The 22224-nt window shown below is 38.5% G+C and overlaps 2 protein-coding genes and 1 long non-coding RNA gene across 5 annotated transcripts in view; 1 reads left to right on the top strand and 2 right to left on the bottom strand.

Moving 5' to 3' along the window:
• Window positions 1-119: 119 nt before the first annotated feature.
• LOC144061912 (SLC35A4 upstream open reading frame protein-like) lies at window positions 120-1672 on the bottom strand. The gene is made up of 3 exons (XM_077582836.1): window positions 1575-1672; window positions 1048-1146; window positions 120-956 (listed from the first exon to the last, which is right to left on the bottom strand). The coding sequence occupies exons 1-3, from the start codon at window positions 1587-1589 to the stop codon at window positions 759-761; spliced, it is 312 nt and encodes a 103-aa protein (XP_077438962.1). The 5' UTR covers window positions 1590-1672; the 3' UTR covers window positions 120-758.
• Window positions 1673-7442: 5770 nt separating this feature from the next.
• LOC144061155 (inactive phospholipase D5-like) overlaps window positions 7443-22224 on the top strand; it is a 38193-nt gene continuing 23411 nt past the window's right edge. Inside the window, exon 1 of one of the 2 annotated variants that reach the window (XM_077581320.1) lies at window positions 7443-7863. In XM_077581320.1, coding sequence (XP_077437446.1) covers window positions 7714-7863 — 150 coding nt within the window. In that variant the 5' untranslated portion in view covers window positions 7443-7713. Of the gene's footprint in view, window positions 7864-20482; window positions 20747-22224 lie in introns of those variants that run through there. The other variant, XM_077581321.1, reaches the window with a different exon arrangement.
• Window positions 11606-20536, bottom strand: LOC144061158 (uncharacterized). Of its 2 annotated transcripts, XR_013296099.1 has the most exons (8): window positions 18511-20536; window positions 17760-17903; window positions 17506-17668; window positions 17040-17102; window positions 15909-15962; window positions 14868-14921; window positions 13843-13908; window positions 11606-12480 (listed from the first exon to the last, which is right to left on the bottom strand). It is a non-coding gene; the product is annotated as an uncharacterized LOC144061158 (long non-coding RNA). The 2 variants fall into 2 exon arrangements; XR_013296098.1 differs by having other exon boundaries at window positions 17760-20536.

The following is a 22224-nucleotide window of genomic DNA, read 5'->3' as shown; positions in this document are numbered from 1 at the left end:
ATTGCAACACTCTAGCACACAGATAGATATTTTTTTATCATTCATGGATTTGGGCTCTGAATGAAGTGTTAACATTAAAATGAATTATTCAAAGTAAAAAAATCACACTTATGTAAGGATCATATTACCCGTTTATTGTTGAGTGAGATGCAGCACTGTCAACCAGCTGATCATTTTCAGCAAGATATAGAAATAGATACAATATATTGATCCCAGGAGTAACTCACAAAACTAAACTCTAAAAACATTTCTATGTGCAAAGGCAAGCATGCAACCCCCCCAAAAAAAAGAATAATTCAAGAGTTCCAGTCACTAACATTTTTTTCTGACAATTTCAAGTCAAAATGGCAGACACAAAGTGCGATATTTGACAATTCCAGCATATTAAAACGGGCAAACAAATCCCATAAGGGAAGGTATTGCACAGCACACCAGAGAAGGCACTTATATTTTGACTTATTCATTTTTTATAAATGTCAGCAACATTATTATTTTTTTACTTCGGCACTGTCATATCACATAATGTAAACAGTTATTTTTGCAGAAATGACAAAAAAAGACTACAACTGCTTCCTCCAAAAAATTGACCAATAATAATCATCTGTAGACACAAAACATACTCCAGCACAACGAGACAAGCAACTGACGGAGCAATAAAGTTTGATACAATCCCTAAATAGTGCAGCTCATACTACAGTTGACTCCATGAGGCAGAACACACAAACAAGACAAACAGCAGACAACCGTAACATCCTTTCTTATCGGCTTCCTCCTCTCAGACTGTTGATGTAATCCTTAACCGTGTTTTCCACGTTGGGAATCTTATAATTCTGTGCCATGTAGATTCCCGTGCACGTCCCGACCACTGCGCCCAGTAGCGCAGACGAGCGGAACCTGGCCACCACGTAACCGGCCAGGAAACCCTTCAGGAAGGGAGAAGCCAGTAGACTGCCGCCCTGAGTATGATATGAAGAGAAGATGGCGAGTCCGATCAGGCAAGAGAAATGTGGATGTTAACATGTACAGCACAATGGTAGAGGTACTTACAGCGGGAATCCCGGCCTGAAACTCATCTTCCACACGTTTCTGGATGTCCTCCAGCTGATCCTTCAGCTCCACCAGGTCCTTCAGCTGGCCCAGAGTACCCTAAATACAAAGCACACACACATTGTACACACACGGTTTATAAATACATATAAACAGCAGGTAACTAACGATAGATACTTCATTGCAAGGTAATTGTAACTGTCTAACACAGGCTTACAATAACAAAATGCAGCAAGCAAAAATATTTGCCGTTGTCTTTCCTCGTTAGTTGAAACGTGGCGGTGCTTAGCAGACAGACTTTCAGCAGTTTAAGAAGTACTAGAGTAATTTTAGTCCCGATATTTAGCGAACTCGTAATTTACTTCCCAAAGTGGAAGCGCTGTATGTTAGCTTACGAAGCTAACGATGTTACGCTACATCATGATCGATCTTGCCAAACGTCAGCAGCGAATTCTACTGTGACTTGCCAATGATAATTTAATTATTTAATTGTGATAACCAAATATGTCTCATTGGAAGTTACCGACCTTGTTATTCACCATTTTTGCTCCAACTTGGGTGAAGCTCTTCTTCGCTCATTTTCAGTTGCTTTGTGAGTACCACACTGCCCCCTACAGTTACTTGTAAGTCATGAATTTACATTTTCCAAACTTTAGGTTTAGAGCTTTTAAAAACTGGCCTCGTCGGTCTCCCTATTCGTTTTGATGACAATTGCGCGTTTTTGACTGTATACGTTTATTACCTTTTTCTTTTACTCTGAATATAAAATATTTGATGGTCTCTTCGTTAAAAAAAAAACATAACAAAACAAACAAACAAAAAAACACATAAGACATATACACAAATCACACTGCTCCATACTTAAACTCGCTCTGGTGTCAAATCGGCAGAATTCACTGTCTAAAAGCCTAGCATGCACTAAAATATGAAACACTCACAGTCTGCTATCAGATCAAACCCAAAAGGTAAGCAGATCTGCATTGACTTTTGCTTGCTGCACAGATTTGTCATAGCTTGATAGACTAATAATTGAGTAGGTCAAATGCCGTAATTCTTGATCCTTGTTGTGTTTTAATGAAAGCATGTCACTTACATGTTAAGCTAAATTGGAACATTGGGTTTCAATTGTGGGGGGGGGGGAAAAATCATAACATGCCTTCTTTCTTTTTTTTTTAAAGCTTTACTGCCACTTTCTGCAAGTAAAAGGGTGCCAGGAGGAAAGGTGTCTAATTAAGTTGGTCCTCTTGCGAACGCTCTGAGGCTCTGCATGAGCGAACGCTGATAATGAGACATTGGCTGCGGGGAAATGGGTTGAGAATAGTTGTGCAGGAGCATCACAAGAGTCGTGGCAGATCCATTCATCACAGGAGATATGACTTAGTTCCTACAAAAAGTGAGAATTGACCTGGCGATCAGGCTAGGCTAGGCTAGTCTCACCCGCGACCTTAATGAGGACATGCAGTATAGAAAATGGATGGATGGAAGTGAAAGGTCAAGTTACACACACTATGTGTACATAGTACACAATCATTTAAGGAGATGAGTTTGCAGTAATGATTCCGTTTGTGGCACTTAGGAAGTCTTTAATCCCCGTCAGGGCAGAATGTCCATTAACCTCCTGATTGAAGGTTATCACAAAGCTGTGCGGTATTTAGAGCGTGTCCAACACCGGGACACACACACACACACACACACTCCACTGTACTGAAAGCTGGGAAGAGTCGGGAGCGGCGCACGATGGCGGTAAGTGTCTCATCTCTTGCTGCTGTTTATCATACTGAGGTTTGATCGAATGCATCTGCCGGAAGTTGGTGTTTACATGAAATGGATTGACATTAAGGACATGAAGACGTTCCACTAGGGAGGTTCATTTTTTTTCTTTCTTATGGTCAATCAGTTGTCATCATAAAAACTTGACTAACTGCAAAGGTCATTTGAACTAACATCTTTACATTATACAAGGAGAAAAAGTAGTTAAGCACCGCATAATCGATTCAACTACAATTGAACAGTTACAGGCCCCTCTTTTTATTTTTTATAATGAATCCTCTAAACGATCATCAAATTTTGATGCTGCATAAAAATGTGCATGCAAAAAAAAAAAAAAACTCTACAAATTAGGTTTGCCCATCTGTCGAGGATTTTAGCTTCTAATCTCAGCTCATTTAGGCAAATTCCCTGAGAGCTCGTCAAGTGCAAAAGCCCGGGATTGGAAAATAGTTGCTTCAAACCAAAATGGCCAACTTGCTGTTCAGTTGCAGGCATGAGTAAGTTTTAGGGAGTCGGCTTAGGAACTCCTTGTGGAAACTGAGAAAAATGTGTTGGAACAAGTTGAGGCCCCTCTAAAATGTGATTCGTACGACCTGCAAAATAAAAAGATGAGGCCTGCTGTGGGGAAAATGTGTCCAAAAAATGGATTCAAAAACGAAAAGTTGAGGCATATTTTTACAGATTTTTTATTATTATATTTTGGGGGGGTTGAACTTCCCCAGCCACTTCATTAAGTAAAGCGGCACAATATTATGTGAGAGCTTTATGTACAAAAGTCATTTTTACAAACATTTTGATGATTGTGATTTTTATTCTCCACACTTTTTTTCCCGAGAAACAACTCTCACATAATACTTCCGATTTACACCGTTCAAATTTCAACTTGCGTCACGCCTTCCGGGGTATATTTCGTCAGACTCCACATTACTTACAGTACGCGCACAATTTAACGTTACATATCAACGTTTTCACATTCATTTTCAACGGGACTGACATTGAACATTTTCCACGTCTCGCTTGCCACGCCCACTTCCATACATACAACTGATCATCATTGCCAGCTCTCTGATACTGCTCAGTGGAGCAATTGGTAAATTGCATTGTCCAGTAACCAGGAGGTCGCGGGTTCGAATCCCACCTCCGACAGCGTATCCATGGCAATGATATGCTAAGTGATTACATGCTAACCAGCTGACTATCATATCAGGAAATGCATCATAATTTCACTGAAATGATTGTGTTCCTACCATGTGGGAAATTATGTTTTCATAAGATGCCATCTCTCACGAGATCCACTTTGTGATCATCTGTGCGCCGCCGGTTCGATTGCAGCGCGCGATTGATCAACTCCGGCAGGCAATAAAAAGTGACGTGACTGAAGGCGGCTTTTCATCTGCTCGATGCATTGCGCGTTGAACGGAAGCGTTTGATTTTGCTGCTTTCAGGATGAATTGGCCGACGTTCAAGCTTCCTTCAGCATTCCGCCCGCGTGCCGACTGACGGAATGGATTCGCGGAACATGAATGCGAGCGGACTGAATTAGAAAAGAAAGCACGATTTTGGAAATTGGATGGGAGTCAGGCTGCCTAACGTGACTCAGCATTGTTGGAATAGAAAATGAATTATTTTGATTGCATTATTGATTCTAAGGGAGCTTTGCAGTCCACCAAATGGACGAAGGCCTGGCATTTATTAGATTATTCTTTATTTTGGAGGCAGAAATGATGGATCGTTCTCAAATGTATAAAAGCACACACATACCGGTTGCATTCTACAAAAAAATGAGTGCCTAGTTTTTATTTGATCATGTTTATTATCATGGTTGCCGGTGGACAAAATAATAGAGACATTTTAATCTTAGTATATGACAATTGTTAACGTTGTAAAAAAAAAATAAAAAAAAAAATATAAAAAATAAAATATATAAAAAAAAAAAAAACACTCAACACACCCCTCTACTGCGAAGGCCAATGCCAAATGCTTTCATTGCAAAGACAGCCAGTGGCAGATCTAGGGAGTGACAACAAAGCTAATGACTCTTAACAGCCTGGGTATGAAGAAAATAAGCAAGCAGGTGGGAAATGAATTGTATTTTCCCTTGACAAGGCAGAAATTCATAACCAAGCTGCCACATTACACGGGCTATCCTACTTGTTGAGCCTGATGTCTAAGAAAGCGAGTGTAACAAAGACCTCACATCTTTTTATTTTCCCTTGAGTAGGCAGCACTTCGTCACCAAGAATTGCATGTATCAAAAAAGTTAACTTGTCACGTCTCATTATTACTTATTATTTTTATTATGCGCTATATAAATGAAGTACCACATTATTATTGCTTCTGGTGTGCATGCCTTGGCCACCAGGGGACAGTATAAATACAGGCAAAATACAAAAAGATGATCTTTTCACAGTAAGTTGCAATAATATTGTCGTTCTTTGCAGTAGATAAAGAATATATGCCACTGAGTACTTGTTATATGATCAGTCTACCGTGTTCCAATAATAGTGTTCAAATATCTGTAGCGTACAGTGCTATGCGTTAGCTTGTCAATGGTATTTTGCATTGTTTGTTAGCATTAAGCTAAACAGACTTTTCTAAGGCAAAGCTATTTGGTCGTTTTAAATACACAACCTGTAATTCTCTTGGTTTTATGACACAGGCACGGCTCGAACATGCCAACTCCACACACGGAAAGGGAGGAGTCAAGATTCTAACCCGGAACCTGCACTTTTTAACTTGCTTCACTTTGAAATTGGTCAGTTTAGCGGCAGGGAATCCCACACTCTAAAAACAGTTGAGTCAAAAGTAACCCAATTATGGATCAAAAATGGGCCCATCCACTTTATGGGTCAATTTGACCCAATTTTCTGGGTTGTTTTATACAAAATGACACCATTTTTTGAACCAAGTAAAGGATCTGACCAATATTTATGAGTTGTTTTACACTAAAAAAAAAACATTTCTTGACTCATAGTTGTATGGGTCAAATAGATCCAAGTAGAGGATCGGTCCATTTTTGACCCAACCGTTTTTAGATCTGGGGCAGATGATGATAATAATAGAATCAAAAAGTTTTTTCACACTCTCAATTGAAGGGCCATTGTTTTCCTTCAGGTGTGCCCGCCTTGGCCAATTGGGGGCAGTATAAGACAGGCAGACGGAATTTACAGTTCATTGAGACGTCTGAACTCCTCTCTTAACTCATCAGTGCAGCACTCATTTTTAGTTGTTCTATGCAGAGGATAAAGAATACAAGACTGTGAGCAGCGTTGGCGTTAAGATAACAGACTGAAAGGCTAAGCTATGTTGCTGTTTTAAATGTCCGAGGTGCCATCCTTGAACTGGGAGTGGCAATAAAACAGATCAAAGACAACAAAATCAACAGACGAAGTTTTACTCCCAATTTTAAAAATCCTTTTTTCCATGAGTTTCAAACGGGTCAGTTTAACCGACAGGAGGCTGACTGACTTTCTCCTTAAAAGTCTGCAGTGCCGGCAGTGGCGACATCCCAAATGTGTCTGCTGGAAGTTCTCCTCCAAGGAGTTTGCAGCCGTGATTTAAAGGAAGGAGTCTTTCACACTGAGCAGATAATGATCACCGAGCTGGCTTTTTTATGCTCCGGCGCGTCTCTTCTTGGCATAACCGGAGGCCAAGTGGAGGTAAAGAAGCCGCTGCGGCCTCACTGCAGCACTCTGCTGTCATGTTTCACACAAAGTGTGTGAGAGTCACAAAAGACGGTCAAATGCAATAAACAGCATCTTCTTTTCATTTCGCGGGGGGGGGGGGATTTGACCTCAAAAGGGCAAAGGAAAGAAAGTGAAAGCCGCACAAGACGCGTTGTGCGTAGAACTGTGCTACATGGGACGAATTTATGAGAACTTATCAAAGTTATGCCACAAACCTACAGATGTCATAAGACAGAAATTTTCGGTTATGTTTCCGGAGCCCGATCACGTGCTTGATCTGCTGGAGTTTGTTGTAGTTCTTCACAATCACAATCACAATCAACAACAAATGAAATAATTGAGTTCAGTATATATATATTAAAAAAAAATGGTTCTGTTGCTTTTAGTTGAATAAAGAAGTATTATTAGAATCTATGATTAGGATATATTTCACCTGACGTATTATATAATTAATTACAGAAATATTGAGAGTGATTTGGCAAACGCGTTACTGCGATATTTTGGGTGAATATATCTGGAAAATTATTGTACTATTAGAAATGTAATAATTAATAATAATTGAACATGGAAAAAAAAGCTACAATAATTTCCCAAATATTTCAGTGAACGCTTTCCATAAAGCATTTAAAAAGGACTTAAAACTATTGAAAGTACAATTCATATATTTTTTTTATATATAGAAACAAATACTGTACTGCACAATACATTCTCTCTCTCTACCTCTCTCTGTATCTCTCGCTTACTCTTTCTCTCTCTCTCTCTCTACCACACCCACCCCTCGTCTTGCTTTCTCTCCCCGTCCGTCTGTCTGTTTCTCCATCTTCTCCCTCCGTCCCCCCTCTCTCTCTCTCTTTCTTCCTTTCTCTCTCTATCTCTTTCAGATTCTTTCTCTCCCTTTTTCTCCCTCCCTCCCTCCCTCCCTCCCTCTCCCGACCACACCCGCCCAACCTCCCCGTCATCACACGAGGGCTTTCTCACTGGAACTTCATCACAGTGCTTGATGTTGTGCTCAGCTAAACAAAAGTCCAGCTCAACCCTACAGTCCAGATCGGATTTGGAATTTATTGCCTGGAAGCTCCGCTTTTTTTTTTTGTGTGTGTGCGCGCGCCATGCACGGAAGAACCCAAAGGAGTTGCCAGAGTGAAGGCAACCCCGACGTCTGGACTCTCCCCTGAGCTCAGGGAGGTGGACCGGCATCTATTCTACAGGCATGGACCTGCGCGGTCCCAGGGGCCCGGCGGTCAGCCAGGACCTGAAGGGGTTCGGGTCGGGGATCCCGGCCAGTAGCGTCATTTCGGCCGTGCAGCAGCAGGACTACTCGGCCAGTGTTTGGCTCCGCAGGAGGGACAAACTAGAACATGTAAGTGCGGGATGATGGAGCCATGAGATAGTTACGGAATCAAAAGTGTTGATATTTTAATTAATTAATATCGTATGTAATCGACTATTTTGGGTTCAAGCTGTTTGTTGGAGTTAACTTATCACGTCTCATTATTACTCATTATTTTTATTATGCGCTATATAAATGAAGTACCACATTATTATTGCTTCTGGTGTGCATGCCTTGGCCACCAGGGGACAGTATTAACACAGGCAAAATACAAAAAGATGATCTTTTCACAGTAAGTTGCAATAATATCGTCGTTCTTTGCAGTAGATAAAGAATATATGCCACTGAGCACTTGTTATATGATCAGTCTACCGCGTTCCAATAATAGTGTTCAAATATCTGTAGCGTACAGTGCTATGCGTTAGCTTGTCAATGGTATTTTGCATTGTTTGTTAGCATTAAGCTAAACAGACTTTTCTAAGGCAAAGCTATTTGGTCGTTTTAAATACACAACCTGTAATTCTCTTGGTTTTATGACGCAGGCACGGCTCGAACATGCCGACTCCACACACAGAAAGGGAGGAGTCAAGATTCTAACCCGGAACCTGCACTTTTTAACTTGCTTCCCTTTGAAATTGGTCAGTTTAGCGGCAGGGAATCCCACACTCTAAAAACAGTTGAGGCAAAAGTAACCCAATTCTGGATCAAAAATGGGCCCATCCACTTTATGGGTCAATTTGACCCAATTTTCTGGGTTGTTTTATACAAAAAAACACCATTTTTTGAACCAAGTAAAGGATCTGACCAATATTTATGAGTTGTTTTACACTAAAAAAAAAAACATTTCTTGACTCATAGTTGTATGGGTCAAATAGATCCAAGTAGAGGATCGGTCCATTTTTGACCCAACAGTTTTTAGAGTGCACCGTCTGTGTAGTGCCAGTTAAGCCCAATTTGCATCATTTTTGGCCCTGGGAGAGAAAAAAAATCTTGAAGTGGTGCCTGCTTAGCGGCAACATAACAGGAGGGCTGATGGCCGCCGAGGATTGCTGATTGCAGGTAAATAACAGCAGCACCGCAACCGTTGCCCGCAGGTATAGAATGCAGTAGATGCAAAACGGCGGCTGCGTGTTGAATATTTGATGGTGGGTGCGAACGGGGGCTCATCCCACAAACTTGTTATGACGAATTGGCCTGTGAGTTTGCACACAAAATTGCTGGAGGAACACATTTTGGCACCGACGGATCCCCCCCGGCATGGACATGTCATATCGGGAAAATGTTTGCTGAGGGCTCACGTTATTGTATAAAGACACACGCAGGAAAGACATTTAGCAATTAGCGCACAGATGTGTTGAGGTGTCGTGTATGAGCGGTGCAGCTAAATGGATTGTGGGCAACAATATCCAAATGGATTCTCCATTACACTCGGCTGTTTATTGTCTGTAGACTTCCCAGTCACTAACGATAGATCAGGCTTTAAATGAGTGAAGGTTTTTAGTAACTTGAGCCTGCAAAAACTTTAGTAATAAAAACTAATGGATAGAAAATCAACATCTGGGAAAATGTGGGTGAATATCATAACTAGGGTCCTTTAAAATTAGAATCCAATTTTTTTCCTTTTTAACGTGGGGAGATAAAATAACTACTTTAGTGTAATATGTCAGCTGAGTTTTTTGGGAGAATTTAGTGGAATTATTACTATTATTATAGAGCTTGCATTTTTGTAGATATTGAGGCCAAACTTTGAACTCATAGTGGAGCGGTTGCCGATATGCACGTGGTTTGAATTTTCAATGTCACTGTGCCACTTTGGATGCACAAGGCTTCCCCTATCCATGCTGAGATCTTGATTTCCGAGGATATTATTATTTTACTGCAGTTCATCACAAGATGTATGAGTGCATGTCCAGTAGAGGGAGCCCTTGCCAAATGTTACAAATACAACTCCGTGCATTTTTTGTTTTTTTTGTTTGCTATTAGTCATTTATTATTCACATCCTGTATGTATACTATCAATATTATATTTTTATAAAGATAATACGATAGCATAGTTGACTAGATCTTGATCTCTCTCTCTCTTGCTCTATGTATTGAAAAGTATTGGGAGCTGCAGTTTGTTGGCACCGTTTTTGGATCACTTTCATTTTCCCTCTCGGGGAGGACGCAGCTAATTTGATTATATCTCCCACCTTCCAAGTGCTTGCTGTACATTTAAGGATGCTGAGTTGTGTCACCCGAACGCACGTACTGATAAGCATGAAGACATTTCAGCAATTTTGCTCACTCTGCGGTGTTTTATGACTGATTTTTCCTCCTAAATCTGTTTTTGGGGGGATTCAGGACGACAATCGTCAATGCTAAAAACCCAGTCAGTATTTAAAGTGGAGTTCACACATACCAACAAGGCCAAATTCAACCATTTTCTATCCTTTGCAGTCAAAATAGGTTTTGCTTATATATAAATATATATGTTTTTTTAAGAAAAGTCATGTTTGGTTGGGAATTTGCTTGTTTTTTTTTTAGAAAAAAAGTTGCAATCTTGCAAAAATAGTGAAGTCATACTATGAGTAACACAATTTTTTATTTTATAAACTAAAGTTGAAATCTTGCAAAAATAAAGTAATATTGTTTCAGGAGGGTTTTCTGCTTTCATTGCAAGAAAAAGTTGCTTTTTTTCCAGAGAAAATAAAATTCTGATATTGAGAGAGTAAAACAGTGTGTGACTAAAGTCAATCAGTCGAATTTAAGAATGAAGTCATATTTTTTTAAAGAAAAAAAGCTGTAACTTTACCCAAAAATATATTTCCCTAAGAAAAAATACTGGAAGCTTAACAAAGTTGTTCCATTACAAGATTAAATATGTTTATTTTTTAGGGGGAAAAAAAGACATTTAAAGAATAAAGTGGAAATTGTTTGAGAAAAGTCCAAATATTAAAAGAATAAACTCATATCTTTTAGTTAAAAAAAAAGCCTTAATCTTATGGGACTTAAATAAAATAAAAAATAATGAGAATGTTTTAATAATAATAATGCATCAGATTTATCTAGCGCTTTTCTAGCCACTCAAAAAACGCTTTACAATGGAATGGATACATTATTCATGCACTCACACATTCACACTGCGGTGACGTTAAGCTACTTAAGTAGCCAGAGCTGCCCTGGGGAAGGCAGGCAGGCTGACGGAAGGAAGCGTGGCTTCCAGTGTGCGCCTACGGCCCGTCCCGCCAACACCAAACATTTGTTTTGTCTCCGCAAAAAAAACTTGGAGAAATCTTTTAAAAATACTTCAACCTTAATTTTCGTCATCGCATCTCTTCTGCGTTCATAAAAATGTGTTGAAAATCTGTTGGATTTCAAAGATTTGCTTCGCTCAGTCCCATTGTGTGCTTCTTTTTTTCCCCACAACAGCGCCCCCTGAAGGTGCTTCTCTGCCAGTGCATGGCTGCAGAAGGCACAAAAAAAACGCTTGTGAAGCTTTCACTTTACTCTGCATCTGCACAGCAATTGAATGTCAATGTGGACGCATTAAAAAAGAGTCTCAAATACCACATGGCAGCGTTTAGCATCTTCAATGAAGAGCGGAAGGAAACAGGATATCGTAAAGTGTGCGTGTGTGCGCAGTTTTGCCGCCGATATTAAATAAGCGCAAACAACAAGATCCACAAAGCAAAATATTTCAAATGTTGCACCTGCAGCATTTGGCAGTGCTTGTGAGCAAATGTGAGTATCTTATGTGTGTGCGCGAGGGCAGGGCAACTCAGCATCACACACACACACACACACACACACACACACACACACACACACACACACACACACACACACACACACACACACACACACACACACACGCAGGTTTGCCTCTGTGTATTATGAGGACATTTTTTCCAAACCTGTTTAATTGTGTATTACGGGGACACCCCTTTCCGCTAATGCCAGAGAGATGGGACTTGCACCCCAAAAAATTTTTGGGGGTCGTCCAGGGAAATTTCACTTCAAAACTTGAAAAAACTCAACGCACAAAAAAAAGAAAAACCTGAAAAAACAGTAATTATGAGGACATAGATAATGAGCTAAATAAGCCACGCCCATGGCAAAAATGGTAATTATGAGGACCAACTCACATTACAAGGACAAAGTTTACACAACACACAGCAACCATGTCACTGAAGTGACTTGAAAGTTCTGGCATTCTGACGTTACACAAACTGAAATGACATTGATGTGTAATGACTTACCTGATATAAGGTCGCATTGTTGTGCATAACAATACTGTGAAATGCAAAGTCATACCTGATCCTTGAGCACCATGTTACAACTTTAGGACAGACTGAAACTGGTATGTTAATAAAACATGCTTCTTATGTGAACAGGTTATCTGGGTCAAGCACATCTTTGTAATGGATAAGTTAGACATGAAACCAGATGCAAAAGAGTCAGTGAACATTGAACATTTTATTCTTTAAAACATGACTACCTCTCATCTTAAAGATGAGCAGTTTTCTAATAGCTCATTACTGGAATACCTTCGGATTTCAGAATTTCTGAAACAGGTTCAATGTAGGAAGTGTCCGAAGTACTGTGAGAATCTGGAACATATTCCTCTGCTGATGAATCCTCACTTGAACTGGATACATCAGCAACCTAATTTTTTAAACAAAAACAATTATTACATACATACAGACATACATATACATATTGTCACTGTCCTGTGAAAAACACATCCACCATATTTTCCAGACTATAAAGCGCACCGTGATACAAGCCGTGCCGCCAAGAAGGATCGCTACCGGAGAGCAGCCCGCGACCTAAAAATGGAAACGTGTTTTTCACAGGACACCAATGATATCCATATATACAGTAGACGCACACATACATGTGCATATATACAGCGGCTCTAAAATTGACACCTGCCGGATGCGGGTTAAAGTTCCTTTTGGCGGGTGGTCATAAATATTTACTAGCTTTACTTCGCTGTTACTTAGTGATGTTACACTCGAAGTAGAAGCTTGAGACAAGTGTCGAGCGCTCCCGCCATTGATGGGCTAATGTGCTAAAGTTCATTTACCAAAGATAGGTGGTCTTCATCATCAAGCAGTTTTGCATTTTTTTTTTTTTTTGCAATCAACGGGATATGTGCCAGATGCTGGAGCAAACTAGAAAAGCATTTAGAACCTAAAGTTTGTGCATATACTAAAGATTATTATAAATCTAGTCACCACATTTATTCGAAAGATGAGATGAAGCATTTAACAAGAGGGATAGTTAATATGCTTAATCTATGGCATTGCCCCTAAAACGGGTCTTGTGTGATACAGTCCTTCAGTTACAGTAGACGTTTTCTATTTTACCGAGTCAGACAGTCGTTAAGATTGAGACAATTGCTCAACATTTAGCTGCTTGCAACTAAAGACAGCGGTATAAACATGGGTCATAATTTATCCTCTTGACTAAATTATATTCATTCAATGAAAATGCCTGCACTATTAATCCTGGTTGCGTGAAACAAAGATCCATTGCAGATACAAATAACACACAAGATAAAATACCCATCATGCCAGTCCATTCTAGTGCAGCGAAAGGTCCAAAACATAAAGCACATTTATCCAAGCTTGATACAAGTGAATAAACTACCTGATGTTTACACTCCTGTTTTAAAAAAAAATAATAATAAATTATAGCGAGTTCACCTCTAAAATCCACCATAAATAAATTAATGGGAAAAAAAGATCACTACAGTGCATAATCTAAATCACCAAACTGCCAACAAATCTTCAATTTGAGATATTTTTAATGTTGACTTGTAGAAATTTTAGTCCCATACAAGCGTATTGTTGGATACAGTATTTTTAACGTCTTGGCAATACACATTGCATAAACAATTGTTGTGATTATATTTGTTAGTTATATAGTTTAGCCCTAGCATCTACTCTACACTCTTCACTCCTAACGTCTTGCTTCTGAAAACTGATTTCAACATCAATATTCAAAAATAAATCTCGTCACCTGGTCAACTTTGTCTGTGACAGCTATGTCTTCAGCTATGTCTTCAGGTTGTGCGTCAGTTCAAACCTGGTACACATGAAGAGAAAAATACATATAAAATTCAATTCTTACTAACACACAAGACTGTACCTGTGCATGTACACAGTTACAGTACATACAGAACAATGAATAGGTTAAAGTATTGTGAATGCAAACTCATTTTATTTGCCATTACAAAAATAAATAAATAAATCCTTCTGCACTACAGGTTTGTGTAAATTGGTGACGTCTATTTTTCACAATGAAACAAAAACAAGAAAATACACAGTCCTCAGAGAATCCATACCTGACCAGAGTATGAATTGTGAGGACTGTATGTGTAACTCCAAGCCCTGAAAACTTATTTTACACTCACAGTGTATAAATACAATGTCCTCAGTGTGTCAGTTATTCACAACTACGACATTGTGAGGACTATGTATCTGCGAGGGCTGCTCAGTATTGACAAAACATGCGACATGGGTGTTTTATACAATGATGGAGATTATTTAAGCATTTAACACATACCTAAAAAAAAAAGATCTATCCATATACATATATATACACATACATATAGATATATATACTGTATACATAGCGAGACGGACAGACAGACATAGCGAGATGGACAGAGCGAGACAGATAGATATAGAAAATAAAGATAGAGATAAAGATAAAGAGATCTTTATAATCCAAAGAAAGAAATGCATGTTAATGCGGAAAAATAAGCATGCTCATTGTGATCTAATCTTATCCTATTAAGTTATTTTTTGTTAGTAATGCCCCTCGATACGGTTCTCTCGTATGGCGATGCGCAATTCAGGTAGTCTCTGATTGGTCAAAGTCAGACTAAAGTATACAATACAATATTCATTTGTTGCATGTCTTTGCAATACAAATATTGCATGAGCCATTCGTGCGACAAGATATTTTTTTATATATTGTGCCAACGTCTTGCTTCTGAAAAATGTATTTCAACATCAACATTCAAAAACAAATCTAGTCACCTGGTCAACTTGGTCTGTGACAGCTATGTCTTCAGGTTGTGCGTCAGTTGAAACCTGGTACACAAAGAGAAAAATACATATAAAATTAAATTCTTAGTAACACGACTGTACCTGTGCATTTACACAGTTACAGTACATAAAGAACAATGAATAGGTTAAAGTATTGTGAATGCAAACACATTTTATTTGCCATTACAAAAATAAATAATCCGTCAGCACTAGTGGTTTGTGTAAATTGGTGACGTCTATTTTTCACAATGAAACAATTAATAGAAAATACTCAGTCCTCAGAGTGTCCATACCTGACCAGAGTATGAATTGTGAGGACTGTATCTGTAACTCCAAACCCCTGAAAACTTATTTTACATTCGTAGTGTATAAATACACTGTCCTCAGAGTGTCAGTTATTCACAACTACGACATTGTGAGGACTGTGTATCTGCGAGGGCTACACAGTATTGACATGCGACATGGGTGTTTTATACTGTGATGGAGATTAAACATTTAACACGGACCTAAAAAAAAAGATCTATACATATACTGAATACATACATACTCTATATATACAGTATATATATATATATATATATATATACAGTATACATACAGTATATATATATATATATACACACAAATATACATATATATATATATAGATAGAGAGACAATATATAGATATAGATAGATATATAGACATAAAGATAAAGATAGAGAGATCTTTATAATCCAAAGAAAGAAATACACGTTAATGCGGAAAAATAATCATGCTTATTGTGATCTAGTCTTATACATATAAGTTTGTTTTTTTTAGTAATGCCCCTCGATACGGTTCTCTTGTATGGTGATGCGCAATTAAGGTAGTCTCTGATTGGTCAAAGTCAGACTAAAGTATACAATACAATATTCATTTGTTGCATGTCTTTGCAACAGACATATTGCATGAGCCATTCGTGCGACAAGATCTTTTTTGTATATATTGTGCAACGTCTTGCTTCTGAAAAACGTATTTCAACATCAACATTCAAAAAGAAATCTAGTCACCTGGTCAACTTGGTCTGTGACAGCTATGTCTTCAGGTTGTGCGTCAGTTGAAACCTGGTACACAAAGAGAAAAATACATATAAAATTAAATTCTTAGTAACACGACTGTACCTGTGCATTTACACAGTTACAGTACATACAGATTAATGAATAGGTTAAAGTAATGTGAATGCAAACTCATTTTATTTGCCATTACAAAAATAAATAAATAAATCTGTCTGCACTACAGGTTTGTGTAAATTGGTGACATCTATTTTTCACAATGACACAAAAATAAGAAAATACACAGTCCTCAGAGTGTCCATACCTGACCAGAGTATGAATTGTGAGGACTGTATGTGTAACTGCAAGCCCTCAAAACGTATTTTAAACTCACAGTGTATAAATACACTGTCCTCAGAGTGTCAGTTATTCACAACTACGACATTGTGAGGACTGTGTATCTTGCGAGGGCTGCACAGTATTGACAAAACATGCGACATGGGTGTTTTATACAGTGATGGAGATTATTGTGACATTAAACATGGACCGAATATATATATCTTCATAATCTAATTAAAGAAATACACGTACGTGCGGAAAAATAATCATGCTCATTTTGATCTAGTTTTATCCAAATAAGGTTTTTTTTGTTAGTAATGCTCCTCGATACAATTCTCTTGTATGGCGATGCGCAATTAAGGTTGTCTCTGATTGGTCAAAATCAGACTCAAGTAGGGCCTGGCAATAAATCAAACTAATTGAATAAATTAAATTCAAATTGAATCGTTGAAAATTTGCTAAATCGTGAAATGTATTTTGTCTTCTGGATTATTAAAAACTGTTATAATGTTCTGTTACATCCAGATGTTATTGTGAGTTGTAATTTTGCACAAGTGGTGGCAGAATGCTGGATGGTTGGTTTAAAAGACTTTTTATTTAATTTTTTGGCCATATCGCTTAGCCTCAGACTAAAGTATACAAACAATCCAATATCCATTTGTTGCACGTCTTTGCAATGCACATATTGCATGAGCCATTCGTGCGCCAAGATATTTTCCACATATTGTGCAGCCCTAGTATCTCCACCCTCCACTAATGTCTTGCTTCTGAAAACTGATTTCAACAACATTCAAAAAGAAATCTAGTCACCTGGTCAACTTTGGCGCAGTCTGTGATAGCGGTGTCTTCATCAGGTTGTGCTTCAGTGGAAACCTGGGGTAGATGAATAGAAAAATACCAATACAATTAAATTCTTACTAAGACTAGACTGCTATACTGTAATTTCATGTAATCATGAATGTGCGACCAGTAATTCTAGTATGTCACATGTATGAAACAATATCCAAATGTCATGATAAGCAATCACGATATGATAATCAACATGATATTGTGAAGTTAGCGATACTCACGATAACTGTAAAAGTAAAATAAAAAAATAAGTCACAATATTGTAAAAAAAATGAAATAAAAACAAAAAAAATTATATTGAGAAAAGAATGTACTTTTGCTTTTGAGTTATAATTAATCTTTTATGTTTTGTCAAACCTTGCACGATTACCCCCCCCCCCCCCCCAAAAAAAAAAATTAAGTGTGACAACACACCATATAAACATACCATAGTGTTTTTCCATTGTAGTGAAATTCAAACATGAAAACCTTCTGGGCATCATGATACACTCTCAGCCTGTTTTCACGTTCCTGTTTGCTTATAACTTCTCCTCGATATTCAGTAGGAAAGACTCCCTTCTGAAAGGAGCAGGAACTGAACACTCCTCGACCTTACAAAGAAAAAGGGATACAACAGAAATATTTCATTATAACAGTAATGAAAACTAGGCCCATACTAAAGAATCTTTTACCAATACTCACCTTTGAATGAATTAATATATTTCATGGTGAAGCCATCCCTGTCTTTACCTAAGGATGAAAAATATGCTACCTCTTCTTTGGGTTTAACTTTTGCCCTCTGTGGCCTCATGACTGACATATCTCACTGAAGATAATGATCTAAAGCTATAGAAAAAAAATGAGTTTCAATCAGTTTGATAGGTAACTTGGTGCAGATGTTTTGAAGTTGACTTTCTGTGGACCATAATATCCTGTGCAGTGTGCAGTAAATGTGCCAACGAAAATAAAATACAGTGGATAGCACAGCTCTGCTAAATATTTGCATAAATTAAATGTAATGAACACTTTACAGACTTTACTGAAATATTTCTATTTAAAGAACAAATTTAAGTAAACACAAATGCAGCAATTTACCAATACTTCATTTATACTGTACTGGTAATACTAAACCATTGTATATTTTCACATCACAAACCAGCCTATCAAACCAGCCTGTTATTGCTTTCCTCTTAAAAATTTCAATTAGCATTTATCTTACACAACAGACGGTTAGCTCTGCTATGCTAACTGAGCTAACCGTTGCTAACAAAAGCGTAGCAATTCTAAATAATTAGCTGCAACCATCATAATCAACAGATGGTTAGGTATGCTAACGTTAGCTTAGCTGCACTTACACTGGACTTGCATTATAAATCATTTTCAGCAATGTACACAAGCGACCAAAATTAAAATAAACAAGTTTCTGGAGGAAAAATTCGAGCTTCAAACCTACCTCATTAGCACAGCTACACTGCCATCACCTCTCGTGAAGTAATTAGAGCCGGGGGCGGTTCTCTATCGGGGCTGCTAGATGACGTCACTTCCGTACTCCGGGCAATATAATAAATCACATTTAAATCAACAAATTGGTTCAGTGTTGGATTATGAACTTTGTTGATAAGAGTGGCTATTGTTCTATGATTTACAGTGTCAATTAAAAAAAAAATAGATCACATTTAAAATTAACCCGAAAGGCTCATATACTAAATTAATTACCACAGACGAAAACAAAGGATATTATTGCTAGAATTATAGATAATTTTGTAATCGTTTAATGTGATTTCAGTTTGTTTTTTTAAAAAGTTATTATTATTTTTTTCATTAACAAAAATGTTTTTTTGCTTTAGTAAATAAAATAACCTTGCTGCTGTCACACAGTTGCTGTCCGAGGATGTTTTGGTACTATACTTTAGTAATGGATGCATGTGTTTTTTGGCAAAATTGTGAGCGAGCCCAGTAACTTGGCTTAGAAGCAACCCTGCAAATGAATGGTCACATGATGCTTTACTGTTGGCATGAAGCAGGACTGATGGTAGCGCTCACCTTTTCTTCTCCAGACAAGCATTTTTCCGGATGCCCCAAACAGTTGGAAAGGGGGTTAATCAGAGAAAATAACTTTAACTCTTTTTTCCTTATTTTGGTCTGTGTTTATGGAATCCCTTTTTCACTGGTCACACCAGGCCATCCTCCAAAAGTCTTACTCCCTCACCATGGGTGTAGATGGACTCATACCTGCTTACTGCCATTCCTGAGCAAGCTCTACACTGGTGGTGATGTCCTTATCCCCGCAGCTGAATCAACTTTGGGAGATAGTCCTGGCTTTTGCTGGATTTTCTTGGGTGCCCTGAAGCCTTCTTCACTTAAAGTTTGTAAGGTCACTAAAGGAAATTACTTTAATTTTCATGGCAAATAGGGACTTTGCAATTCATCTAATCACTATAACATTCTGGAGTACATGTACATGCAAATTGCCATCATAAAAAAACAATAATAAGTCAGCACTGCAGATTCTTAGAAAATCAATGTCATTCTCAAAACATTTGGCCACTGGTGTACAGAAAGATGTTATACTGTAAAGGCAGGGTGGGATGTTAAATGATGAATTAATGTACGGCACTGACAGTTTCTCTGTCTCTGCTGTTAACCATTGTACATTTTTAAATAAACAACCACTGAAAGAATTAAATACTGAAATATATAATTAAATATCATAGGGTATTTCATTATTTAATTATTTACTTAGGAATTGGTGGCTGCAAAAAAAAAAAAAAAAAAAGGTTCTGTGTCTACAGACAAACATTCACAATACACAGCATTTTGAGAAAAAACTGAATTATGGAGACGTGCGTAATTGTGGGGACAGGTGATGGTCAGCCAATCAAATGCTGTGAAATATACACTGGTGTGAATTATTCATGAAGTGGTGCATTACAAGGACCTTCCTACAGGGGGCGCCATCAAATACACAAAAATACACAAATTCACGTAATTATGCTTTACAAGGACATTGGCTAAAACTTTGGATTTAAGCCTTCTACAGCCCTAGAAGCACTTCTGCATTGAAATAATTATGAGGACATGGGCTGTGTCCTCATAATTCAAAATGTCCTTGCAGCACGGCATGTATTCAGGTGAAATGTCCTCATAATACACAAAGGCAAACACACACACACACACACACACACACACACACACACACACACACACACACACACACGCACACACACACACTGTAAGGATAGAAGGAGAGGAGACAAGAGGGAAGAAAGAGCCGGACCTTCTATTTATTCTCCCTTTGCCTCCTACTTTCAGTGTCCATCAGGGAGAAGCGAGAGAAATGTGAGCTTTCTATTACTGCGAGGTGGGGAGCGAGGGGGGAAGGAAGGGAGGGGAGAGAGGGTAGGGAGGGAGGGATGGAGGGAGGAGGAAGCAGGAGACTTAGAAAGAGGTGCAACAGCACACGATGCACAGACAGAGACACGAGGAGGAGCGCAAGGGAAGAAGAAATGAACAAAGTAGGGAGACGCAGTAGATAGATAGATGGATAGATAGATAGATAGATAGATAGATAGATAGATAGATAGATAGATAGATAGATAGATAGATAGATAGATAGATAGATAGATAGATAGATGGATAGATAGATAGATATCCTTTCATCATCTGCGAGCGAGGGATGCATCATGAAGGTGAGCTTTTACAACTAGAACTGACTTTGGTGAACGTGTCATTTTTTTTTGATGCATGTAAAATACAAAATGTTGCCTCCAGTCCTGTAGGTGGCGGTAAAGCACGTTACTAAGTGACTGACCACTTGTAGATGACTTATAAATTGTGCATGGCTGAATCTTGTGAGATGAAGGAAAATGTTTTAGTATTGGGAAATGATTTGGGCTTTCTTCTCCCAAGAGCTAATGCATTGTTTTGTAATTATTGTGGTTTTATCATACTTTGCAAAGTTATTCCAGTCTGGGGAAATGTAATACCTGGTGGTGTCACTAGCGTTGTGGTGTTCATTTAGTCCATCATGTTTTAACTGATAACGTGTCGCAAAGTCCATGATACATTAGCCTGGTTTACATGGAGCCACGTATTCCGATTAGAATGAATCCAAACGGCCAAACGGAATGAAAATGCTCCACATAAACACCTCAATTGGAATGAATAAGCTGAATCCAAATGGAATTTCATTCGGAATGACAGAGGTGGTATATTCCTTTGGTCAATCCAAACGGGCGTCATGTATACACTTGGTTCGGAATGGCGAGGATGCGTCCGGCATGCGCACGCTCCGTCTGGACGTAAATGCATCATGACGTCGTCGTTTCCACCCTGTAAAATGGCGGCGTCTCCCCGGATCTTGTCTGTGAGGGGAGAACTTGTTTTGAAGTACTGTGAAACTTGTTGTTATCAAGACATTGCTTCAATAAAAGTATCACAACTACTGTGCTAAATGACGAATAAAGTCCATCTTGATAAATCACGTCATCGATGTCCGCGCCTCTGGCGGCTGCCGTGGAGCTGATCCGATTAAAGTAGGAGAGCATATAAACGGCAGATGGGAACGGATCACGTCACATGTCGACAAGTGACCAGAGATCTTCATTCGGAATGATTTCGATCGGAATGACAAAAAAGTCTCCACGTAAACCCAGATAGTGAGAGAGTCCAAAATGAAGGGATGGAAGCGCTCACTTTTTCATTGATTTTGAATTGGAACCGAGTAGGCCTAGAAGAACAACCAATTGACCTGGGAAAGCGTTCAAGTCTGGTCGTTTTGAGTTTTTTTAAAGATATTTAGTGAGTGAGATTTTTGGTGCGAGTGAGTTTTTGGTGAGCACGAGATTTTTGGTGGAACGTGCGTGACAGATTTTTGGTGTGTCTGAGTGGGTGTCCGTACACGAGAGCATTTTTGTAAGTTGAGTTTTCTTGGTGAATGTGAGCGAGTTTTTGGTATGAGTGAGAGTTTTTTTTTTTGGGTGAGCATGAGGATTTTTATTTGGTGTGTGTGAGTGAATTTTTTTTGTAAATTGAGCATGTGGTGTGTGTGTTTTGTTTTCTTGCTGATGTAAGTGGTGAGTTTTTTAGTTTTTTTTTACAGTGGGAGACTATTTGTGGTGTGAGTGAGAAGCTTTTTTGGAGTGTGAGAGTTTTTTGGTGCGTAAGA

The sequence above is a fragment of the Vanacampus margaritifer genome, chromosome 12, assembly GCF_051991255.1.
Source record: "Vanacampus margaritifer isolate UIUO_Vmar chromosome 12, RoL_Vmar_1.0, whole genome shotgun sequence".
Taxonomy (NCBI): domain Eukaryota; kingdom Metazoa; phylum Chordata; class Actinopteri; order Syngnathiformes; family Syngnathidae; genus Vanacampus; species Vanacampus margaritifer.
The sequence above is the reverse complement of the archived record's forward strand: the minus strand, read 5'-3'. Positions and strand labels throughout refer to the sequence as shown.